The sequence below is a fragment of the Myiozetetes cayanensis genome, unplaced genomic scaffold (assembly GCF_022539395.1).
Source record: "Myiozetetes cayanensis isolate MyiCay16 unplaced genomic scaffold, myiCay2020 scf28, whole genome shotgun sequence".
In the NCBI taxonomy this organism is placed as follows: Eukaryota; Metazoa; Chordata; class Aves; order Passeriformes; family Tyrannidae; genus Myiozetetes; species Myiozetetes cayanensis.
The window spans coordinates 3,070,406-3,093,084 of NW_026087499.1; the positions used below are offsets into that span (position 1 = coordinate 3,070,406).

The window sequence follows — 22,679 nt, forward strand, 5'->3', positions numbered from 1 at the left end:
TGAGATTCCACCAGGTGCTGGTGTGTGCCTGAATAAAGTGTTATACACGACAATTGCTCCAACTTGTCCACAGGAGTAAATTCATGAGCATGACAAGAGAAACCAAGCCCTCCCCGTCAAATCAGTGCTGGAAATTGATGTTGTCAGGTGGAGAATGAGCCCTGACAAACAGGAAACAGCTGCTCTCAGAGCTGCATTTAGACCCATCAGTAAATAAGTTGCTTTAGCCACTTCTGCAGGCAGTGTGCAAGACTGGGTTTCACACTGTGCCTCTGAATTTACATAGAGGGATTAAAAAAAAAATAAAAAAAAAATGAAAGGTTTAAAAATAACCAGAGGTTTAGAAACATGAGGGAGACAACAAACCTCCGTCTTCATATTTACAAAGCCTTCCATGTAATTCAATCACCGGCCAATTTTATCCTCTGTTTAATTTGATCTAAACCTCTGCAACCACATCATCAGAGGTAAAAATAACAGGACTCCCATGCTTTATTTTAATCAGGTCTGATATTGCCAAGCAGCTCTTAGATCACAGTCTGGTCACAGGGCAACAGAGCTGTTCTGACTGACAGGAAAGGCTTTGTCTTTGGGCAGCAGAGAGGCCACAGAAAGGGTTAAAAAACTTGAGAAAGAACCACATTTTCAATTAATTTGAGCAATGCAACAGTGTTGTATCAGAAATGCTACTGACAAAGGGTTATCACGGGCACAGCAAAATCAGCAAGAGGAATCACCAGCACAGCAGAAATGACTCGGCCAAAATCCTCGTGCAAGTCACAGAGCAACCAACTCACAGGGCATTTCTGGCTCTGGCAGGTGTGGAGTTTTAAGAACTGGTTTTGTACTAAGTCAGTTCTTTCCCTGAGTCAGTGTGATTACACTCCACTCCAGTGGCTTTTACCACCTGCCCAGTTCCTGGAGGTTGCCCCAACTCTCCTTTCTTTCCCAGCCACACAACCTTTACAGCTTCCCTGCAACAGTTCTGACACTCATCTTAAAAATCTGGCAGAAAATGAAACTAAGAATAACACAAAGGAAGTGTGACCTTTCTTGGGGGCCCAGAGGCAAGGCAGAGGGAGAATATGACAGGATTAGAAAGGCAGGAATGGAAAAACTGAGACAGCAAAAGCTGTGATCTACACTATTATCTTCATTATTATCACCTACATCATCATCATCATCATCATTATGATGATGATTTGAGTGTGTCACTTGCCACAAAGCCTTTCTCAGTTCAGGTTAACTGACCAAAGCTCTCTGTCAGGTGTGGGATCTGCTTATTTATCCAAGTTGTAAAGCTTAAGCAAGTAGATATTTGCTGGGCTACAAGAAAAGATTAATTCTAAGTCCAGCACAAACAGGGACATGGATTGGACCTGGGTCTTCCACTTGCCTCACAATTGTGTCTCTTGGATTATCAGCCCACCACAATAGTAGAGGCTTCCACCTCCTCATCACTGGCCATCAGGAGATGGAGGGCACACACTGTTAAGGTTCTCAAATTTACCAGTTAAACCCACATTTCACTGTTTTGGCCAGATTTTGGGTTTGATAGATCAGTATTTTCTGAAAAACACTTCACTACAGAATTCTTCAGCAGCCTGTGGATCACACAGAGAGAGTTTTCCCTCCGTTTCAAAGAGCCAGCAGTAAGGAAACTTCTCTTGCAAGTGTCAGAAATGCTCCAAAGTGCAGAGCCTGGAGTTTTCTGCAAGCTGCAGGGACAAACAGGTCGTGGAGCTGTGCAGGTGGAGCTTAGCTGGCTATAAATAAGAGCACAGTTTGATCTTTGGCTCTGCCGAGGCTGGAGGGCTGCCAAGTGTTTCTGGAAACTTGGATGGAACAGAACAAGAACAAATATGATAAAATGAGCTGGGCCTGACAATGATTTATAGAGTCAGTGATCATTGCTCCGTGCTCACAGTCTGCACTTCTGCAGGAACGTTTCACTTTGCAATAAACTTTGTTTTTTCCATTCCTAAGGCTCTCTTCTCCCCTGTCTAACAGGGATTGATCATGGAAAACCCCTGAGCTGCAGCAGCTACAGCACTCACAGTGCAGCTGATGGAAAAAAACAAGGAGAGGGGGCAAAAATTCTACACAGGAAAGGAGAAAAAAAAAAAAAAAAAAAAGGTGTTGGCCCTGTGCAAGTTACCCATGAATGCATGCAGAGAAAACAGGCTGAAATATGAACACAAACTTCCTAAACACAGGGCAGAGCACTCCAGTATTTGTCCCAGCAGCCAGTTCCATAAACAAAACTCACTTTTACCACGAGATAACCGTAAAACTTATCGGGAAAGAGCGTCCTAGGCTTTCTGCTCGTGGCTGCTGCCAGTGCCAGCACATGATCCTCCTTCCCTCCCTGTCTCCAGGCAGCCTCCTGACCACAAAGGTTCTTTGTTGGCTCATGGAATCAGCTGCAAACACGGGTTTATGGGGCCTGGCTCGGGCCTGATGGAGCTGCTGCAGGAGGATTTCCACAGGCAGAGAGCGAGCACAGGGCACTCACTGCAGCAACTCCTGAAAGGCTGGCAGAGAAACAAGAGCTTGAAAAACTCTGCCCGGCCACTGCCTGAATTATTAAAGCCACCACAGTTTCCCCCTTTAACCAATCTCAACTTTATTAGAAGCTCAACAAGAAAACAGCCCTTTTATCTCTGATCACCCCTTCGAACACTTCATCAATCAACCACCTGAAAAATTCATCCATTCAAGGAGGAGGGGGGTAAAAAACCCCAAATCAACCAAACTTTTCTCCTGTCACTTTTCCATGAGTAATTCTACCTTGCTCTGTACCAGTTTTTTTCACTTATATCCCCATGTATATATTTTTCATTTATATCCCAATGTCTATTTTAATTTATACCCCCATGTCCATGTATTTCCACTTCTAAGCCCATCTTTATGTATTTTCTAATCAAGTTCCATACACTGAACAAGGCCCCACCAACCTCACATCTGTGCCAAATTTACCCCGTGCAACCCACTGTTCACCCTTTTCTTGCTGACAGAAATAACCTTTTGGAGGGGGGAATTTAAAAAATAGGAAAAAAATCAAGAGATGCAACATGAACTTCAAAGGCTGGAGGGAATAAATCATTTCCTACCACTTCATCCTCAGTCCAGCACTTCTCAATCAGCTTGGGCACAGGTTTCTTCACCAGGCGCTGCAGGGCCTTCCCAGCATCGTAGTTACTTTCGTGTAGCTGAAAAAGAAAGGAGACCAACAGATCATTCCATGGAATTAGCAGGGATCTGATATGTGGAGAGAAACCACCACAGGTAGCCCACAGGAGATGTTCTCTGCCTAATTGTTTTTTTTTCCTGTCGATGGATGGAGTGAGATTTAAACAGGCTGAGGGGTAATTGGGGGTTTATTATAGAAGGAATCGGCATTAAAACAAGTGTGTTTTCCCCTGCCTTCCTGAACCTCTCCCAGATCATGTCTGAGTCCATAAAGCACTGAAAATTTTTTGGTTAACTTTAACAACAATATTATTTTTGCATTAGGAATTCCAAGAAAAATTGTAAGGAGCTCCAGCAGAGTGTTTTCCGAAAGGAGTTGTGTTTTACGCAGCGATTTTTGTTCAGATTAGTAAAATCAACTGGAAAAACTAACACACAGGAGGGACTGCAAGTCATGGGGATGTCAAGTTTACCCATCCAGAAAATTCCCTTTATTTTTATTGCACTGCAAAGATCACCATGGTGTTGGAAAGCAAGCGTGGAAGGGAACAAACACCCACTGAGAGCAACCAGGGATGTCCAAGCTCACCTCACTCTTGCAGCTCGTCAGAGCCTACAGTGCACCTGATCTTCTACCCCACATTCACTCTGAATTTGGAGAGGAGACATTAAAAATCAGGGTGGGGTAGAAAAACAACTGCAAGGGGAAAAAAGCATTAATGGAGCCCATGAGCATCTCTGTCTCTTAACTCGATAGAAAACTGCAGATTTAGGGCCTGTCCCGTCCTCAGAGTGGAATTTTAAGCACTGAAGGACTAGGAAGGAGCCTGCTCTGTGTCTTCTGAAAAGAAATATTGCTGGGATGACCAAAGCTGAATTATCTTCCTACACCATTTGCATCCCAACTTCCCTGCACAGGCAGGAGGTTGTTTTTTTAAGCACAGACAGAGCAGAGCAAACCTTCAGAGCTGTTGATGAGCACCACACAATTTGACAGAAGACCCTCAAAAGTTTCTTTACAGCAGGGAACACCAACTTATATTGCTTCTCTTGTCTTTAACTCTTCAGCAAAACCAGCTTTTGGGAGTCTCTAAAGCCACTTGGAGGATAAAACCTATCAGAAATCACACTGTTTTCTTCAGTAAACAAATCCTTGCAAGTGAACTTCAAGGTATTAAAAATAAGAGCTGATTTATTCCATTTGCTGGTGAACTCTCAGTTCAATACAGTTTGGGGCCTCCTTTCTAACACCTGAAGAGCTGAGTTCCCAGGACACACGATTTGATCAACAGTTGTTCCTAAACACTGGGGTCCCAAATGAAGAGGACCAGGCGAGCTGGAAAAGCAGAACCTTGAGCAGCCCTCTCAAAAATGAAGCCACTCAAAAGCCACAGCGAGAGGGCTGAGCACGATGTCAGTGCTGGGTTACACTCCACACAAACTGGCTCAGATCTCCTCTCCTCAGGAACAAATCCTGAGCTGCTGAAGGTGCTCTTCCACCTCCACCCAGTCACTGTAATTCGTTATTTTTGAATTTTAAAGGAAGTGAAGTACTTCTAAAAATAAAAGGTCACTCCTGGGCACAGACTCTGCCCTTACACCTGCAGTGTGTTTTCACACTCACCTTCCTTAACTGGAGGCCTGAACACTTTTTTTTTTTCCTTACCAACAACTAAAATTACAACAGCAACTGGGGTGTTTCTGCACTAAAACAAGTGCATGAATAATATAATGGGGACAAGAAAGAAAGCTAAGCCAGACTGGACTTCTATTCATCTTCAGCTTTTAGATGGCACCTCCAGGGGAGCTGCAGCTACTTGGAGCACTAATTACAGGCAGAGTGAGCACAGCAAACAAGGCTTCAAACTCCCAAAATATTCCTTCCTCCTGATCCCCCCTTTCTCAGCCACAGCTCAGGGATGTGCCAATGCACCAGAGCCACCAGCACTCCCTCCCAGGTCAGGGAGCTGCATCACCCGAGCCCACTGGGTGCTCTCAGACCAGGTGAAATTCCCTAAGGAACAGCAGGAGAGGGCTGTGAATCCATCAGCTCCCACCTCTGTGCCAGGGGCAGGGTGAGCTGAGCCCAGCTTGGCCGAACTCAGCCTGCAGTGCCCGATGCTCAACCACCAGCAGCGACCTAAACAAACCAACCAGGCAGCACCAACCCAGCTTCAAACCTCCTGTGGCAGATGCAATCCCCACTCCCAGGCGTGAAAATAAGATGTTGCCTTTTCTACTGGGCACACATTCATTTTTCCTCCTTGTTTGCACTCCGGCACTGGGAACAAATCCATCTTCCAAAGCAACGAGCACTGTTTGTTTTGCCAGCTCACCTTGCAAACGCTTGGGTTTTTTCTCCCCCCTGTGCACTGCAGTACCCAGAAGATTTTTCACTTAGGAAATGTGACAGTGTTGAAGAGAATGGTGCTTCTGTTCCCCTTCCCTCTCTGCTCCCTCCCCGAAGCACGAGTGACGCCAAAGCCTCTTTGTAACTTGGAGGGCATCTTTATTTTGCCTCAAGGACAACACGTGTTTTCTGGGTTTTTTTTTCCCTGGCAGCCCTTTATTGCCCAGGCAGCTCCATCTGCAAACAAAATGAGCCAGACAGGCCCAGAAAGAATGGCCTGGCCTGACAGAAAACTTAAATTTTGCAGCCCACCAAGACTGTCCCAAACCAGCGACAGAAAAATACAAGCTTTAACTTTTGAGCAAGTAATTATATTAATAATATAATAATCACCAAACCCATCAGCACAGACATGAAAGAGGAGTCACATAACAGAGAAGACACACGTGTGAAAACAGACCTGATACAGGTTTAGAGCCTCCTGAAAAATGTTATTTTTAGCAAGTGGTGTGGTGGGGGAGAGATTAAAAAATAAATACCAAGAGCAAGATAATGCAGCAGAAAGGACAAATATTTTCTCTAAGTGCTGGAGTTAAATTTACATGTTTCAATCTGGCTCATTCTCTGATTGTTACTTTCAGTCATTTAATGTATCTAAGCACTTTATGGGCAAGATTCAAACATATAAATAACAGCTAATGATGACTGCCCCTGGGTTCATTAACTTCTGGTTGAACTTCTCAAGGAATTTCTGTAAACACCAGATTATTGTCCTGTCAGGTGGAGAATCACCACTTTTAGCATTAACTCTGCCCTCTCTGTTTGGCACCACTGTGACCTGATGTCTGCAACAACAGGAACAGACACACAGGTTACTCTGGAACAAAAGACACAGCAACTTCTGCATCACAGCATTAAAGAAAAACTCTGACTGTGCACATGTCCAAACCCCCCTCATTTTTATTACCACAGCCATTAAACAACTCCAGATCCCAGGACAGGCACATCACCATCCAGCCTGCACATTCCCACAAGGTTTGCAGTCCCTGCTCCCGAGCAGAGCTGCCATTCCTGCCTGTGATGCTGCAAATAAATTCTCCTCTGGCACGGCTCAGCTGTCAGGCACCTCTGGGCTGTAATGAACCCATGAATTACATCGTGCAGCTCTGACATCTCCGGGCTTGCTCATCAAAATATTGTTCTTCAATTGTAATTTATAACTTAATTTAAATGTCCCTTTTACTGTGACCTTTTTAGAGCAGAATGGCATTGCATCTGGCAGCTCCTGCTCCAGCAAGGCATCCTTTGGCAATTACAGTCATTATGATGTGCCTTGAAAAGCCCATCTGAGTTCGGCTGCATTCGTGGCACGGTGTTAAATAATTGCAGTCCATTAAGAACAGTTACATTCCAGAGTCCTTTTCTCCAAGGAAAAATTGCTGCTGTCTAGTGGGACAGTGTTACTGAACTGTCTGGAAATCACAGAATCCCAGACTGGTTTGGGTTGGAAGGGACCTTTAAATTCATCTCATTCCACTCCCTGCCATGGGCAGGGACACCTTCCACCAGCCCAGGTTGCTCCAACCTGGCCTTGGACATTCCCAGGGATTCAGGGGCAGCCACAGCTTCTCTGGGCAAGCTGTGCCAGGGCATCCCCACCCTCACAGGGAAGGATTTCTGCCAAATATCCAATCTGACCCTACTCCAGCACATTCCAGTGCCGGTTCTTCCATGGAATGACCACTGGTCACAGACAAACCACAGCCCAAGATGAGAGAGAAGGGAGAAGACAAGGAAAATGAAAAGCAGGGTGAGGGTTGCTGCCCTGGGGCTTGAGTAGCCCCATCTTTGGATGCAATAACTCCAACCCCACACCTGATTTAATACAAAATGTGGTTCAGGCCACTTCCTTCAGCAGCAGAGCTGACAAATCTCAGCTGGGTGTGAATATTACTTACATCTGTGGACATCTTGCCCTACTGTGGAAATGGAATATGCTCCATCTAATTTTTATCAGCCCTGGCTGAGACCCAACAAGACAAGGGGCCCTGGAGGTGCTTTTGTCTTGCTGGGTATCAGATAAAACAAGACCACAACCCCCCCCCAAAGCCTCAATTGCCATCTCTTCCCCCCAGTTCTAATTTTTTTTTAAACATCTAAATAGCTCCAACAGCTTCCAAATGATCTAAGATGCCACTGCTAAAGGTTGACAAGCCTGGTGTCTGTGATGCAGCCACTCTGCACACACTGGTACTGCCCAACAGCCCAAAATGCAGCTGCAAAGCAGCCGTGGGGGCACTGCAGGCATGGTCAGTGCTCCACACACATCCAGGGCAAGAACTTGCAACAGCACTTACAAAAAATAAATAAAAAAAACCCTTCCAGAAAATACAAACATTTTGCATAGTCCCCAGAAATTTTAAAAGCAATCACAGCAGTCATTTTTTGGCCCTTTTTATCTGCCTGTTTCAACAGTTTCTGTAGAAAGGCTTTCTGACTCATCCAGCAAATAAAGTGCTGAAGTTTTTCCCCTAAGAGCAAGGATAAGGATGAATGGAAATTCAAAGTGGCCAGATTGTCTCATGCACTAGAGGTGGCTTCATCTCCCAACATGCCCAGGCAGGGAGCAGTGGCCCCTGAAGTGCTGCAGTACCTCGTTTGAACCATGAGAGTAAATGTTAATTAAGACTCATCCAAAAGGAAAACTGGTAATAATAAGAAATGCTAACATACATTTAAATAATTTTTTTTTATGCTTTCAACCTTGTCTGTAGTTAATGAACAAGAAAATCTGGTCTAAGGGCAAGTTAGAACAGGGAGTTAATTTGTCTGGGTGACATCTTGGTTAGAACTGAAATTCCTTGAACTGATATTACACTGTCATGTTTGTCACTCATAATGACACGTTCCCATGTAAGAGTGTGATGAGAAGGCAGAACAACACTGTTAGCAAAGAGAGATTTACACAACATTAGCATAGGATTGTTTTGTCTTCCCTCCACGTGGTTGTACCTGAGCTTAAGTGGTGCCATTTTTTTCCGCCATGTCAGGATAAATTAAGAGTTGCTGGCTCTGATTTCCCCAGCAAAAACATCCTGGCATCAAAATGCCCAAACCCTCCGAGGCTCACTCCAAGCCTGCACATGGACACCCCCAGATTCTGGTCTAGGGGTTGCTGTCTCATAGAACTGGTGCTCACACTCCCTCCTGCATCACAACAGGTCAGGCAGAGCACTGGCAATGAATGATCACTCTGGAATTTTTCAGAACCGAGCAGAGAGCAGTGAATCAACCCCTCCTTGAGCTGGGATCTGTGAGAACAGAACTGCAGCCCCCCAGCCCAGCAGGCACGGGTCAAAAGGAGAGCTGAGGTCAGGAGTTTCTGACACTGAGAGGATCTTAAACCACATCTGACACTGAGGCAGAGCTCCCGAGGGCACAGGCACAGAGATGGGAGGGAGGGCAAGAGCTGCACCAGGATTTACCCCAGCTCTCCCTCCACAGCACCCACCAGCAGCAGGTTTATGCTCGGTATTCACCCTGTCACACCCTCTCACGTTCCCCCACAGAACAGCCCGGGCTCATTTTTCACCATATATTGTGGTGAAAGCCTTGCAGGAGCTGCTGTGTCCTCCTCCCTCCCTTCCAACCTGACACCACAACCCATCAGGAGGGCGACAAACTCCAAATGAAAACCTGATTTCCCTCCTAAGGGGTTACAGTGACAAACGTGGCAGCAAATGCCAACAGGCAAACAAAGGCACGGGAGCTGGAATTTACCTGGCATGTTTAAGTGAATAATCATTTCAGTGAGGCTGAGATATAAATATAAATATATATGTGTCTGTTTGTTGCATTGTGCCTCCCGTGATCTTCGTTTCTATCTGGTATAATTAACAATAAATCATTCTAGGGGCTTACAGCACCTGTTATTACATAAATAAAACACCAGCAAAGGAGCTTGTCAAGGCTGATTTATGTGAAGGGCTGCTCTGAAGTTTATTGGATTTCCATAATAAGAAATCATATATCCCTATCAGTTTCTTTTACATTCATCTTCTGGGTTGCACATGGTAATTTCTAAACAAAAACACAACTTAGTGCAGGTAAGAGTCTCGCAAATTATTTATCAGATAAATCTGATCTGTTTTAAATAGATGGTGAAAGATAAAAAAGAGGTACCGTTTTGTCAGGGCATCAAATTTAACTGTTTTCAGTCAGTCAAAAAAGCAGGTGCTCAGAAATAAGTCCAAGTTTCTTAAAATATCCCTGACAGAACTGTTATTTATTAGGACTCTTTGCTAGAAAAATTCAAAGTGGACAAGGAAAGTATTTTCTAAAATAGATGTGCAACACAAAGAGAAAAGAATCAGAAGAACACAACCAAAATATTTTGGGACTAATCTAATTTCAGAAGCAAGAACTCTACAAGTGCAACTACAGACTCCTTGGGCTGCTGAGTGATTAAAGGGGGTAATTAAAGTAGATGGCAAAGCAGCAAAGTTAAATGAATTTTCTGCATTAGTCTTTCATTACAGATAAGGGGGAAGAAATTCCAGTTCCAAAACCTCTTTGATGATTTTTGACCTTAACAGGAATTTGAGCCCCTGAGAAGGATGTTAAGGAACAACTGAGCAGGCTCTGGAGAGGTGAGGCAGCAGGATCAGGTGGCATCCATCCCAAGGAAAGGCAGGAAATAAAATGGAACCCAGGTAAGAATCTGAAGAGGATGTGCAAGAGAGACTGAACTGCAGCACTCACCAAACAGCACAAAAATCTGCACCACACAAAACCTTTAGGAAAGGAACCAAAGGACTGGGATTCCTACACTCAGTTCTGTGAAGCACTGAGAAACAACACCTGACTTTGCAGAAGTCAAAGTGAGAACAACGAGGAAGGATTTAATTTGGGTGCAGAATTTGATCTTGGATTTTCAGCTTGTTACACATTCAAGTGTGTGTATTTGAACAAGAATGAAAGTTCTGGCACTGTTTACTCAGGAAGTATTACAGGGGAACATTTTAGATCTTAACACTTCTTTACTCCTGCCTGTTGCAGGATGAAAATTGATTCACCCTCTGAAACACAAGAAATCAAACAGCAGTGGAACTAAAATGAAAAACCCCAAAGCAAGTGGGTTTGGTAAGCTAATGCTACAGAGGGAATGTAGGCATTTGAACCTCAGTTAACATCCCAGACTGGCTGGATTGAATGGAAGGACCAATTGCCAGGTCAGGGGCCAGCTGAGAGAAGTCACAATTCCAGCTGGTGGACCTGACCTGAGCAGTTTTTCCACACAGAACATTCCCTGGGATGCCCTGAAAGGCACCACCCAAAAGCTCATCACTGAAGTTCCGCAGCTCAGAAAATGGGCTGCTGTTTGAAAGGAAGCCACGACATCCCAAGCTACAATCAGCCTCGTGTTGTGATTCCTAAAGCTGTTTCATCCACTGCTTTATGCACTGCAGGCTCTGAGTAGCCCAGAAATAAATGGGAAGGCTGTTCTTCCCTGCAGGAGTTGTACTCACTGTGTTGAGGGCGTTCAGGGTAGTGTCGTCACGGGAGGCAGCAACACAGCCATCCTCTGTGGATCCTCCATCACACATTCCTGCAAAGGCTGCCATGCTCCTGCAGAGTTGGAGGGCAAAAGAGTTTACATTCCTCAGCTGCTCTTTGGTGCACACATCATGCCAGGCACAAACAGTGCATTTACAGCTTAACTCATAAATTTCGGGGCCTCGTGATACTGTGGGAAGGAGGAAAATGAGGCACCCAGCACTGGTGGTTATGGAAAGCTGAGTCACCTCAGCACATGGGATAATTATTTCAAAATTAAAACCCAATCTAATTGGGTTTCATCAATTAAAAACCTGCACTGCAGTAGTAGCAGAGCCTGATCAGAATTAAGGAAGACACAACCTCCAGACATGAGAACAGAGTCTCGGCAGACACAGCAAACTTCTTGCTGTCATCTTCGTTTTATTATGTCAAAAACCTGACTTGAATTGCAGATTCCTCAATCTCTGAACTCCTGCAAGCTACAGATAATTTACCAAGACACTGAGTTACTATGAATCTGCCAGGCAAACCAGAGATGTGCATGGAACTCAAATGCAAACCAGAGCTCCAAACGTCCAGCCTCTGAAGGAATCCTGTGCTGTCGTGGCTCTTCCACTCGGAGCAGTTCCTTCCCTGCTTCCACAACGCACATCCCACACTGCACCATGCCAGCACACACTGCTGGCTTTGCATTTTAAAGCCAAAAGCCACAGCTGATGCAAAGATGCCTTGTTGGCCCAACAGCCAATCTGAGCTATCTTATCTCAAACTAAACGTTTCGGCAGCCACGTTATCCCGAAAGAGAATAAAGGAGGGATCGGATCCCACAGCACCCCACATTCCCCCTCCAGCAGCACACAGGCACTGCAGGATCGTGGCTGGAATTACCTGGCAGCCCTCAGGTACATCAGCAAGTCACAGTCGTTGACTCCTGGCATCCACACGAGCTCTTCATGCTGTGTCACCGTGTCACCATCGGGGGAAGGGAAGGGCTGCAGGTCGGGGAGCTTGGCCTGGGTAAAAATGGAATTCATACAGACACTGCAGTTCTGCCTAATGCTAGGAGGATACACAAGCTTGTAAATTCTCTGCAATATGATGATCTCATAGATGGAAGATACTTAGACAACAGGTGGTGAAGCTATCTGATCCAAGTTTTCAAAGTTTATGAGGAAACTGGGTCATCAAGCCCCAACCTATTCCCTTAATTCAGCATTTCTTCCCACCACACAGACCAAGCATGTCTGCAGAAATATTAGGGCTTGAAAGGAAACCATTTTGTACTGCAAACACAGCCCTCTGTTGTACAGAAGTCAAATACTGATGGACAATTTACTCTCAGAGACAGAAATTACATTTGTCACAAAGATGCTGTTACAACCCTGCTTGCCAGGCTATAACATACTAATAAGAAAGAAGGCAAGAATGCAGCTACCATATGTGTCCCACTTCAAATCAGTAAAAAACCCTACACACGTGATACTAAATTTAAAATTAAATCCTCAGTAAATCATTAAAACTCGAGAGAGAAACAAAGACATTTCCTGAAAGCGAGATAGCTCAGCAAAATGAACCCTGCCACTAAATAAGTATTACACTCTATCCAGAGACCCAATTAGCATCTTTAGTCATCTACTGCTATGAGATGAGATAGCTGAGAGCCTCTTCAGAAACAGCTTTTAAGCCCTATAATTACCTCCTATACTTACAACGCTAAACGTATTTGAGAGGCAACATTTATACATAACCAGTAATTACAAGTCACAGGTTCAGATGTCTTTCATGTTCTGCTCTTTAATCTATACTTTATTTTACTCCTTGCCTGGGAAAATGGATATGTCATTGAACTTCTCCTGTGGAAGAGGATAAGCCAGCATCATCCCCAGCTGAGGGTGGTGTGGGAGCGAGGCAGCCAGGGTGCTCTGCTCAAATCCACCTTCAGCCACCTTCAAACCCACCTGCACCCTTGGGATGTCACTCCCAAAAGCAAGTTCCTCTTGAGCACAGAATCGCTGAGGTTGGCAAAGACCTCCAAGATCATGGAGTCCAGTCTGGGACCCATCACCACCTTGTCAACCAGCCCAGAGCACCGTCCAGTCCTTCCCTAAACACTTCCAGAGGGATGGGGACACTCCACCACCTGGGCATTAATTAGCCAAAAGCTGTCACAGGAGAACATTCAGTAGAAACCACTGTCCTCCTGTGCAGGTGAATTTTGAGAACTGCAGCTCCACAGCACATTTATCTTCCCTTGTGTCCTTGTCTGCCATAATGACACAGGGAACTCTGGGGTATCTGTGCACTAAGCAAAGACCAACAAACAACAGCCTCCAGCAGCTGTAACACACCCAACCTAAGGAAAATGAAGGCAAGAGATTCATAAAAAACTGCCCACTGGGGACCTCAGGGTTGTTTCTGGACTCTGCTGCATGTGCTCACTGAGGTGGGTGGAGGAAAGTGGATCCACATCCAACACCTGAGCTAAAGCCCAGGGTGCACAGGAGACCCTTGGACACCTCCACAGACCCCACAGCAGAGCAGCAGATATCACCTTCAGCCCCAATTCCCACCAGGGCTAACCACCAGCCACTCCTGCACCTTAAGATGACACCTCACACCAATTTACAGCCTGAGAACTATCAGATCCTCTCCCTGGGGACATTTGTTCGTGGATGCTCAGCAGGTGAGGGAGAGAACAATGCAAGTTTAAAACACTAACCAAGCAAGGATTAACAGTATTCTAAATCAGTGGACCTTCTCCCTACTCCTTTTTTTCCTCCCCCATCCATAAATGCATCTGGTAATTACACCTTCCAGCACAGGTGACTAATGCCTGCCAAAATATTAGACGACAATTTGAGATGAAAGTTGTTGCGAAGGTACCATTTACAGTGCCCTTATTATAACCACTGGGGAGAACACCACAGGTTGAATTGCCAAGGACGTTTTTCCCTCTGAAGCAAAACAACCTTAAGAATGTTACCTGGGTTCCAGAAATATTTACTTTCACTTGTTATTAAACAACATTTTTAAAAGGGTCTGAGTGAATATTCATCACCTGGATGTGAAAATGCAGTACTTGGACAGTGCAGAGGCAATTCCACAGGTAAAGGAGAGGACTCAGTTCCCAGTGACAGATCTGGCTCCATGAACCCCAGTAAACTGTATGTTAATGCTCTTTAAGAGCAGATTATTTTCATTGCTTATGGAGGATTTCCCTCAAATTAGCACTAAAATATCAGGCACAACTACAGTCTTAACCTTATTCTGCTTCCCAGTGTTGGAACACACTCAGCTTTCTTAATTCCTATTTTAACAATCCAAACTACTACTTAAGGCACTTCTTAATTTCCAGTAGATACTCATATTGCTTCAGTCTTATTCAAGAATTAACCCAACAGCACTTCTGCTAGTAAAAATCATTAATATATCCACATCTGTCAGAAAAACCTGGGCTTGGGAATTCTAAAGAACTCACTAAAGTGAGTCATCTAAAGATGATTCTGAAAAACTCGCTGCATTTGATCACATGTAATTTTAAATAAGTATCATCTGAAGAGATCAAGAGGCAAAAGCATGTCCAGATGTTGGGATACAAACAAAATCCCTTACCTGATGGCTGGGTCCAACTCTGATTTCACCCTGGGTACTGTTTAGCCTCCTAAGATACAAAGAAAAAACAGCAATGAGAAAGAACTGCCCCCAAGCATTAAATCCCATTTGATGCCAGAGAGGTCACTGGAGGGTTTTATGCATGTCTTAATGAACACTTTCCCCTCAACATTTCAAAAATGTGTTTAAATAGGGGTGTGAAGTTCAGCTTCCCCTTGCTGACCATCCTGAGCTGTTAAATCATTGTTTCAACGGCTTTGAAACACTCCATCCTATGCTGTGATATTTTGGCAATGCTACCCTTCCTAGGAAGCAAATCCACTCCAAAATGCATGCCAAGAGCCTCCTGAAAACAACGAGGACATGTCAAAATGTTTTCCCCCTCAATGCATATTTTTGTGAGACACGATCTGACGCTGTTCTCTTGTTTGCAGGTTATGCAAAGCAACGACTGAACCAGGAAATCAATTTTATATTTACAAAGTTACACATTAAATACCAGGGTACGTGGGGGTTTTTTTTCCAGCTACAAGGTGTCAGAATTTTTTTTCCCTGGGAGGAAGGAAGGGGGAACCTGACAGGAGAAAATGCTGATGGCTCTCCCTTTATTCCCAGGATTCATTCTGAAGCCGTGCACATCTCTGCTAGTCAGAGCAAGTCAAACCTAAAACATGCCTGAGCAGTGTGTGCCAGCTCCAATTCTGCACCCCAGCCAAGGGCTGCTGTACCTACACAGAAAATTGGGCTGCTTTCAGTTCAAACAGGAAAAACCCCAGCGCTCCAAATATTCCCCTCCCCAACTCCCAATTTCTTCAGCTGCACCACAGTGAATATGATAAATAAAGCATTTAGTAATCAGGGCTGGAGGATCCTGTAAGCAACTGCAAACTTAAAAGCAAAGTTTTGGATGGGACTTCTGCTCCCATCTATTCCCATGGAAACTCAGTGGGGTTATCCAGCCATTTCCCACGTGAAATGTGGAGGGAAATAGTTCTGTGTGTCCTTCCATCAGCATGTTCTGACGATGTTCACACCCTCCCCTGCCCCAAAGGTGAGGACAGGGCTGAGTGAAGCTGCTGTGCAGGCTGCTCTACATCCCACTGGCATTTTAAAAGGGCACAAAGCCGATGGCTCTGCAAGGGCACACAAGCTGTTCCGTGATCTTTTACCGTTTCCACGTCCCCAGGAATGGGTTTCAGACGGAAAAGAAAATTCTCCTTAAGGAAAACTAAAATGCACTGTAGGTTTTAAGCTAAATTATATTGGTGAGAGCAATTACAATGAGAATGGAATGGCATCCTGTGTTTATTCGATGGGAAAGGGGGGAAAAAAAAAAGGAGCCAACACTGTATATGAAATGTGACACAAAAGAAACTGCTGTAACAAAGCAGTATCCATAGCAACAACAACTTAATATTTCAGTCCTCTTCAGCTGCAGTGGATTAAATATAATGACAAGATGTTCCCTTTGAAAAGTAACCTGTTGCCATGGCAACGTTGTGTTCTGCAAAGTAAACAGGGGCTGGTCAGAGAGGAGATGGAAGCCTGTGCTGGAATATCAAAAAGGCAGGAGCTGCTGTGGCAGAGCAGGGCAAAAGCAGCAGGCTCTGATCCGGGAGAGGCTTGTTCCAAACAGCTCCCAGAGAAGAGAGAGGATGTTCAGTTCAATAAAGCTTTGTCCTTCCCATTCTGAAGCAACAGGGGAGGTTGGAGGTTCAAGGCCAGAGGCAGCACCGCTGAGAGAAAACAGTTCAGAGGTGAGGATGGGAAGGGACTGGAGGCAGCACAGGCTGGTACAGAGCTTTCATTTACCAGCTTTAGGAAGAAGGGAAGAGGAAGAAAGGTTGGCACAACAGTTCCTGCGCCATTTCCAATCCAGAAACGAGCTTAACCCTCTCTGTTTATCCCCTGCCTTCTTGTCCACACCAGACTCCCCCCATTTAAACCCAGGGTGGCACAACTGGCAGCCTTGCCCATGAAAACGTTGGCACTGCAATGCCATGAAGGACTGGAAGCCCCAGCTGGAGCTGCCACGAAGCACAGCAGGACAGCTTTGGGGATAACTTGGGTTCAGGACATGCAGCACCAACCACTGTCACAGCATGGCCAGAGCCAGGCAGGATTCAAGGCTGGGAATTCACAGCAAAACTCTCTGAGTTTGGAGGCAGTGGCCAAAGGCACTTGGGAGATTTCTGCCCAGACTCCTCTGCACAGCTCTGCCCTGCCCTTGACGTGAATCCCAGCAAGTCCTTACCCAGCAGGACGAGTGAAGCCCTTTGGCAGGTTCTGAGAGGAACTACACACACAGAACACACGAGGGGGACCTTCAGGGTCAGGGGTCGCCTGTTCGAGGTGGAGCCTCCGGAATGGTGGCACTGCTGCTTTCATGTTCCCCTTTTTACTGCCAGGGTTCAGCAGGGGCCATGCTATGACAGGATTCCACAATGCTATGCACTAATTGCATGTTTTTTAAGTGACCTGCATGCCTGAGATGGGGCTGAGGGAGGTGGCACTGCTTCAGCATCACATTGAACCCCCTCTCTGTTCTTACTTCATTACACCCAGCAACCCACACGGTTTAATTTCCCTCTGCTGTGGCCACCACGCACTCAGTGCTCTCCACCACTGGGCTCTCAAACATCTGCCACCAGCCAGCAACAGCTCAAACCCCATGAAAAGAACTCGGTGCTACCATTAAGTTTAAAAAAAAAAACCAAACCAAACAAACCAACCCACAACAAAACACCAAAACAAAACCCCACAACCCAAAGGGCACACACAGGACACAATTCTGTGCTTACCCACTGAACCACTCTGGGCATAATCACTCCTGATTCTGTGTAATGAGGTGATCCCTAATTAAATTAGAGGGATGCCTCGACAGAAGAAGGTTTCTGAACTGGCCAAATGGCTCAGCCACAAACCTCCTCTCCAAACAGCGTTTCTGGTTCTCTTTGGAGCTCTCCAGAAATCGAGTTTTGAAAACCAGCTTGCTAAAAAACCTCGGCCTGGTGCAACATGCGCAGGTCACCAACACCAACTTCACAGTCCAAAAGAAGTTTCAGCAATTAAACTGGGAGCTTTTATCAGCCTAGAGCAGCTCTCCCCACCCTGGGATCCAGCTGTAGGAGGGTCAGGGCTCTTGGAATCGAGCCCCAGGACCACCAGGACAGCACTGAGCCATCCCCAAGGGAGGACAGGTTGTTAGCTGAGGAAGTGAGTGAGCAAAACCAGCTGGAAGAGGTCATTAATTTCATATTGAAAGATTAAAAAAGACACAGCTTAAAGCCAGAATGTGCAGGGGGTGGAGTTGTTTGCTTGTTTTTAATAAGCAATAACAAGCTCTAGCACTGAACAATGACTCTGATGAGACCTGGGGTTGTTTACAAAGCCTGGTTATGAAACTCAATGGCTTTACTAAATAAAACCATGTTAGGCATGTGCATGATAGACACAATATTTATTGCAATCATACACTTCACACAGATGTAACCAAACAGTCACTGTTCCTGGCCAGATAATCAGCTACATCAATTGAGAGGGTGAGGCAATTCCTAGGTATTTGTGACTTCTGTAAAATTAATACAACTTTCAAGTAGTTGGGAAAAGGAAAGTCTCAAGAAAAGGTTTGGGTTGGTTTTTTAAAATCCTTTAATTCATATAATCCAACACCCAAGATGAAGAAACCCTGCTCTTCAGAGGCAGTTCTAAAAACATCTGGCAAGGATCATTTTGTTCCATCTCCAGAGGGACAAACACGGGAGAGAACAGAATTACTCCTCTCCAACTTCAGCTGATTAAAAAACAGTTTATCAGGAGCTGAAAGTGACTGGCATTGCAGGGAAGAGCATCTGCTTATGGTCACTGCTGGGGGACAGGAGACTGAGCCAAATGGATCCCCAATTTTGACCCAAGATTCTCTTATGCACGTCACGTTCATCCACTACAAAAGGGACAGGCAGGCTCAGGTCACTCAACCTTTAACCAAAAAAAACCCCCACAACTAACACAAATAGCTGAGTTAAATACCTAAGAGTAACAAGCTCCCTGATTTTCACCTGTCCAGCTTGCACTTGGCCCTTAAACCTTTTTATTAAGCGAGATTTTAAAATCCATTTTATAGCAATAGTGCCTTAACCCTCAAAAAATATCCTTGCTAATGGTCAGCAAGGATACATTGAGTTTTCACTTAAAACCTGTTGAAACAGTGGGGTTATAATTAAAAATAAAAACGCAGGAGCAATTTCACGTTCTGAAACAGCCAACCTGTATTTCAGGCACATTAACTCGGAAGGGAAGGTTTTCAGTGATTGCTCAATGTCAGGCAGGAGTGAATAAACATGCTGAGGGCAGGCTCAGACCTGCTGGCTGAGCCATGACCTGCAGGAAGCTGAGGGCTGTCCTGCCCCGTGCTGCTGTTTGCAGAAGGAAGTCATTGCACAAGTTTGAGTCAGGGCAGGAAAAGCTCTTTTCAAGATAACGTTATTTTTTCGTGTTTAAAGAGGAGGGGGGAAAAAAAAAGCCTGCAGAGAGTCCTTAGCACTGTGCCCCACTGCAAGGGTAGGATGGAAGTGACAGTGATTCAGCCAAGACAAGTTACTGCAGAGGAAACAAGTGTTCTCTCCACTTAGGAATTACCTGGGTGGGTGATATTTTGTTGGCAGAGTTGATGGATCACCTCTCTAAAGGCTTGTTTTCCAGTATCTGTTTACCTTTCAATAAGGAACACACCAGTATTTTGATCATAAGTTCAAAAAAAAAAATCATATAGTGGGAACTTGCATGGTTGTGATGCAGAGTTGCACAGGGCAAAGCTTTTAATAGATTTTAATGTCATTTTAATAGAACCAGAACTTATTCAAAAGCAACATCTACAGTGATAAATAAATGTGTAAATGAATTCAACATGGAGTGATGCTGCTTTAAGTCTGTATCCTGCACAGTTTCTAAAATTGCCAGGCAGTACCTTTGCACTTCCCAGAGTAAATATTCACCATTAAAACAGAATAAATGCCACAGTGGCACCATTTCTGTGCAGGACAGTGGAATGGGGCAGCAACCTTAGAAGGGAATTTTTCCATAAAGCTTCCTCAGGTGCCATGCAATGATCCCCCATCTGAACAGCAGATACAGGGAGAAAGAACAAGGTGAAAAGCATGAAGAATGTGAGGGATAAAGGAAGCTTGAAGATATCCCTGGTTCTGCCACGCACCTGGAAATGCAAAGCTCTAAAATTAAAACAAATTGCAGCCTGAAGAATTGGAAGGCAGGGGGGAAGAGGTGATGTTACTGATTTATGCCTTGAGAAAAGCTAAAATGAAGGCAGAACCAAGGGAAGAAACCATCAAATACTGGGCCATTACTTCTTCACCCAAAGGACAATACACAAGCACTTCCCATAATATATTTGTGACTTCAAACAGCTCTTTGGAATGGCACTGTAAGTCACCAGGATCCTCTGAACTGGGGAGAATCCTCTGGCCATCCAGCCAGCCTCAAATTCACCACCTGGAGCACACCCCAGGCTGGCCAGGGAGGAAGGGGCTTTTCAGGGAACTAAAGATCCTGCCAGTACCAAGAGTCCTCACATCAGACAGCCTTAGCTCTCCTAATACCAAGGGTTTTCTTGGTTTGGCTTTTCTGGGGAAGGGTTGTGGGTTTTTAAGGTGGGGGGAGAGGGAGGTTGGTTTTCTATCTGTGCTGCTGCCCTCTTTTTTTTTTTTTTTTTTTTTCTTTTAAACAGGTCCTGTCCTCCTACACACAAACCTAAGGAGCTGCTTTGGTTTTAAAAACCCCAAGCCCACAGGTGGTAAAATGCAGGTGACAGACATTTGAGCTGAAACACGTGGAAAGGAAGAACTGAGATCTCAAAAGCACTGAAGGTCTGCTGTGAGAGGAGCATTGCCACAGGGAATACAAATATCCAGACATTTGCTAGAGGCAGGAGCAGCAGAGGCATCCTGCAAAGCCAATACATCCAACACCACATCTACCAGTTCTTGGGCAAGTGGTTAGTGAAGAATGACACATTGGGCACGTCATTCCAGCTGTATTTGTTTTGCCAAATGCAACAGTCCCGTTTAACAATCAGATTTTGTGGCTGTTATAACCTAGAGGTATTTTTTTTCCACCTGTGCTATTGCAAATCAATCCGAAGTGTTTTCAAAAATAAGCATGACCAAACCATCATTTTAAGCTCAGAACTGGCATTATTCTTAAATCTTTCTGAAATGCAGGCACAAATTGTCACTGAAAACCAGCAGAAAGCAGATTGCTTCATACCCTTCCCATACCTCTTCTGCTTTTAAGCCAACATTTAAAACAAATGTTCAGGACTCAAGGTGCCATATCCCTGTATCCCTGCAGAGCACTGTCGTGTTCCTGCCCCTATTCCAGTAGCTCCTTTATTAGGAATAAGAATGTTTCCAAAGCTTAGGCCTTTGGAGACACCTCTTTAAACTATGAAGTGTGATCCAGCCAGGCTGAGTTCAAGGGAATTGGGCTCTGTCATCATTAGCAGGGCTTTGCTCCAGCCAATGGCAAAAGTGACCAGTGATCCATATTAATTAGGAGTTCTTGATTTTTTATGCTCTACAGGTAGAAAAGGAAATGGAAAGGGAATGAAACTTGGGATAGAATACAGATATGGACATGGCACTAACTTGGGCAAAATTCTGCTGGCTTATTCATCATTTATTCCTCAGGTTCTGACAAGAATCATAGAATGGTTCTGCTTGGAAGGGACCTTAAAGCTCATCCAGTCCCAACCCCTACCACGGGCAGGGACACCTTTCACTATCCCAGGCTGCTCCAAGCCCTGCCCAGCCTGGCCTTGGACACTTCCAGGGATTCAGGGACAGCCACAGCTTCTCTGGGCAACCTGTGCCAGGGCCTCCCCACCTTCCCAGGGAAGCATTTCTTCCCCATATCTGTTCTAAATCTCTGCTCTGTTAGTTTAAAATTGTTCCCCCTTGTCCTGTCACTCTCTGCCCGTGTGAAAAGTCTCTCCCCCCAGCAACACACACCGTGCAGGCGGCTGACAACGTGTGCAAGGCTAAAGGCCAACCAGCCCTCTGCTCTCCAGCTCCAGAGACGTCACCACGAGCAGCACAAACACTCCTGTCACCTTTAAATCCACACACTCCAGTGGCTGCCAAACCAGCTGCCCTGGCTGAGGGATTTCCCCCCAGCAGCAGCCCCTGCGCTGTGAGGTCAGCTCTGCAGGGCGAGGGGCTGGCAGAGGATCACGACAGGACAGCCCTGTTTTGCACAAGTTCTGAGGCTCCTGAGCGAGGACAGGCTGCAGAATCACGTTTACTCCCCCCAACACACCCAAGTCCTCTCAAACCTGTCTATATTTAGCAGTGACACTGATGGCTGCCCCACGAGGACCTCAGAGCCAGTTACGACCCGAGCCCAAGTCTTGCCTTTTATTCAGATCAGCCTCAAAAGGTGTTTTGCCAGCCTGATAAACCACCCTGGGTGCTGCTGACACGGCTCTGCTCCCTGACACAGCACAAGCTCTCAGTGCTCAAGGCAATGTTGCTGCAATTTAGATGCACCAAGTGTCACCTGCGTGGGGCTGACAGGCAGAGGGACCCAGGCTGGGCTCTCCTCCTGAATCCCTGAGCAAGTGTCAGCGGGATCACTGCCCCTCCATCACCAGGAGAACCACCCATCCCGGGAGCAACCAATGGCTGCTGATCCACGACCCTCCTCTAACATCACCCAAACAGGCCCCAACATTCCCTAATCCCCGCTCCGGCAGCGCTGCAGCTGCAGGGAGAGCCTCTGCAGCTCCCTCCAGACCCGGCATGCAGACAGACAGCACCACGGAAATCCAAACTGCACCACAGGGAGAGGAGAGGAGAGGGGGGGGAAAAAAAAACCCCCACCAAAACCCAAGCCCCCACAGCTGCAGCATTTCAGTCCGTGCCCCCCTCGGACCCCCTGGCAGTGCCCTCAT

At 45.6% G+C, this 22,679-nt stretch overlaps 1 protein-coding gene across 5 annotated transcripts in view; it reads right to left on the reverse strand.

Moving 5' to 3' along the window:
- RERE (arginine-glutamic acid dipeptide repeats) overlaps positions 1 to 22,679 on the reverse strand; it is a 192,125-nt gene that overhangs the window by 61,249 nt on the left and 108,197 nt on the right. For all 5 annotated transcript variants that reach the window (XM_050322215.1, XM_050322216.1, XM_050322218.1 and 2 more), the window contains 4 exons: positions 14,714 to 14,762; positions 11,990 to 12,114; positions 11,071 to 11,170; positions 3,114 to 3,212 (listed from right to left, as the gene is read on the reverse strand). In XM_050322215.1, the coding sequence (XP_050178172.1) occupies positions 3,114 to 3,212; positions 11,071 to 11,170; positions 11,990 to 12,114; positions 14,714 to 14,762 (373 nt within the window). The remainder of the gene's footprint in view (positions 1 to 3,113; positions 3,213 to 11,070; positions 11,171 to 11,989; positions 12,115 to 14,713; positions 14,763 to 22,679) is intronic.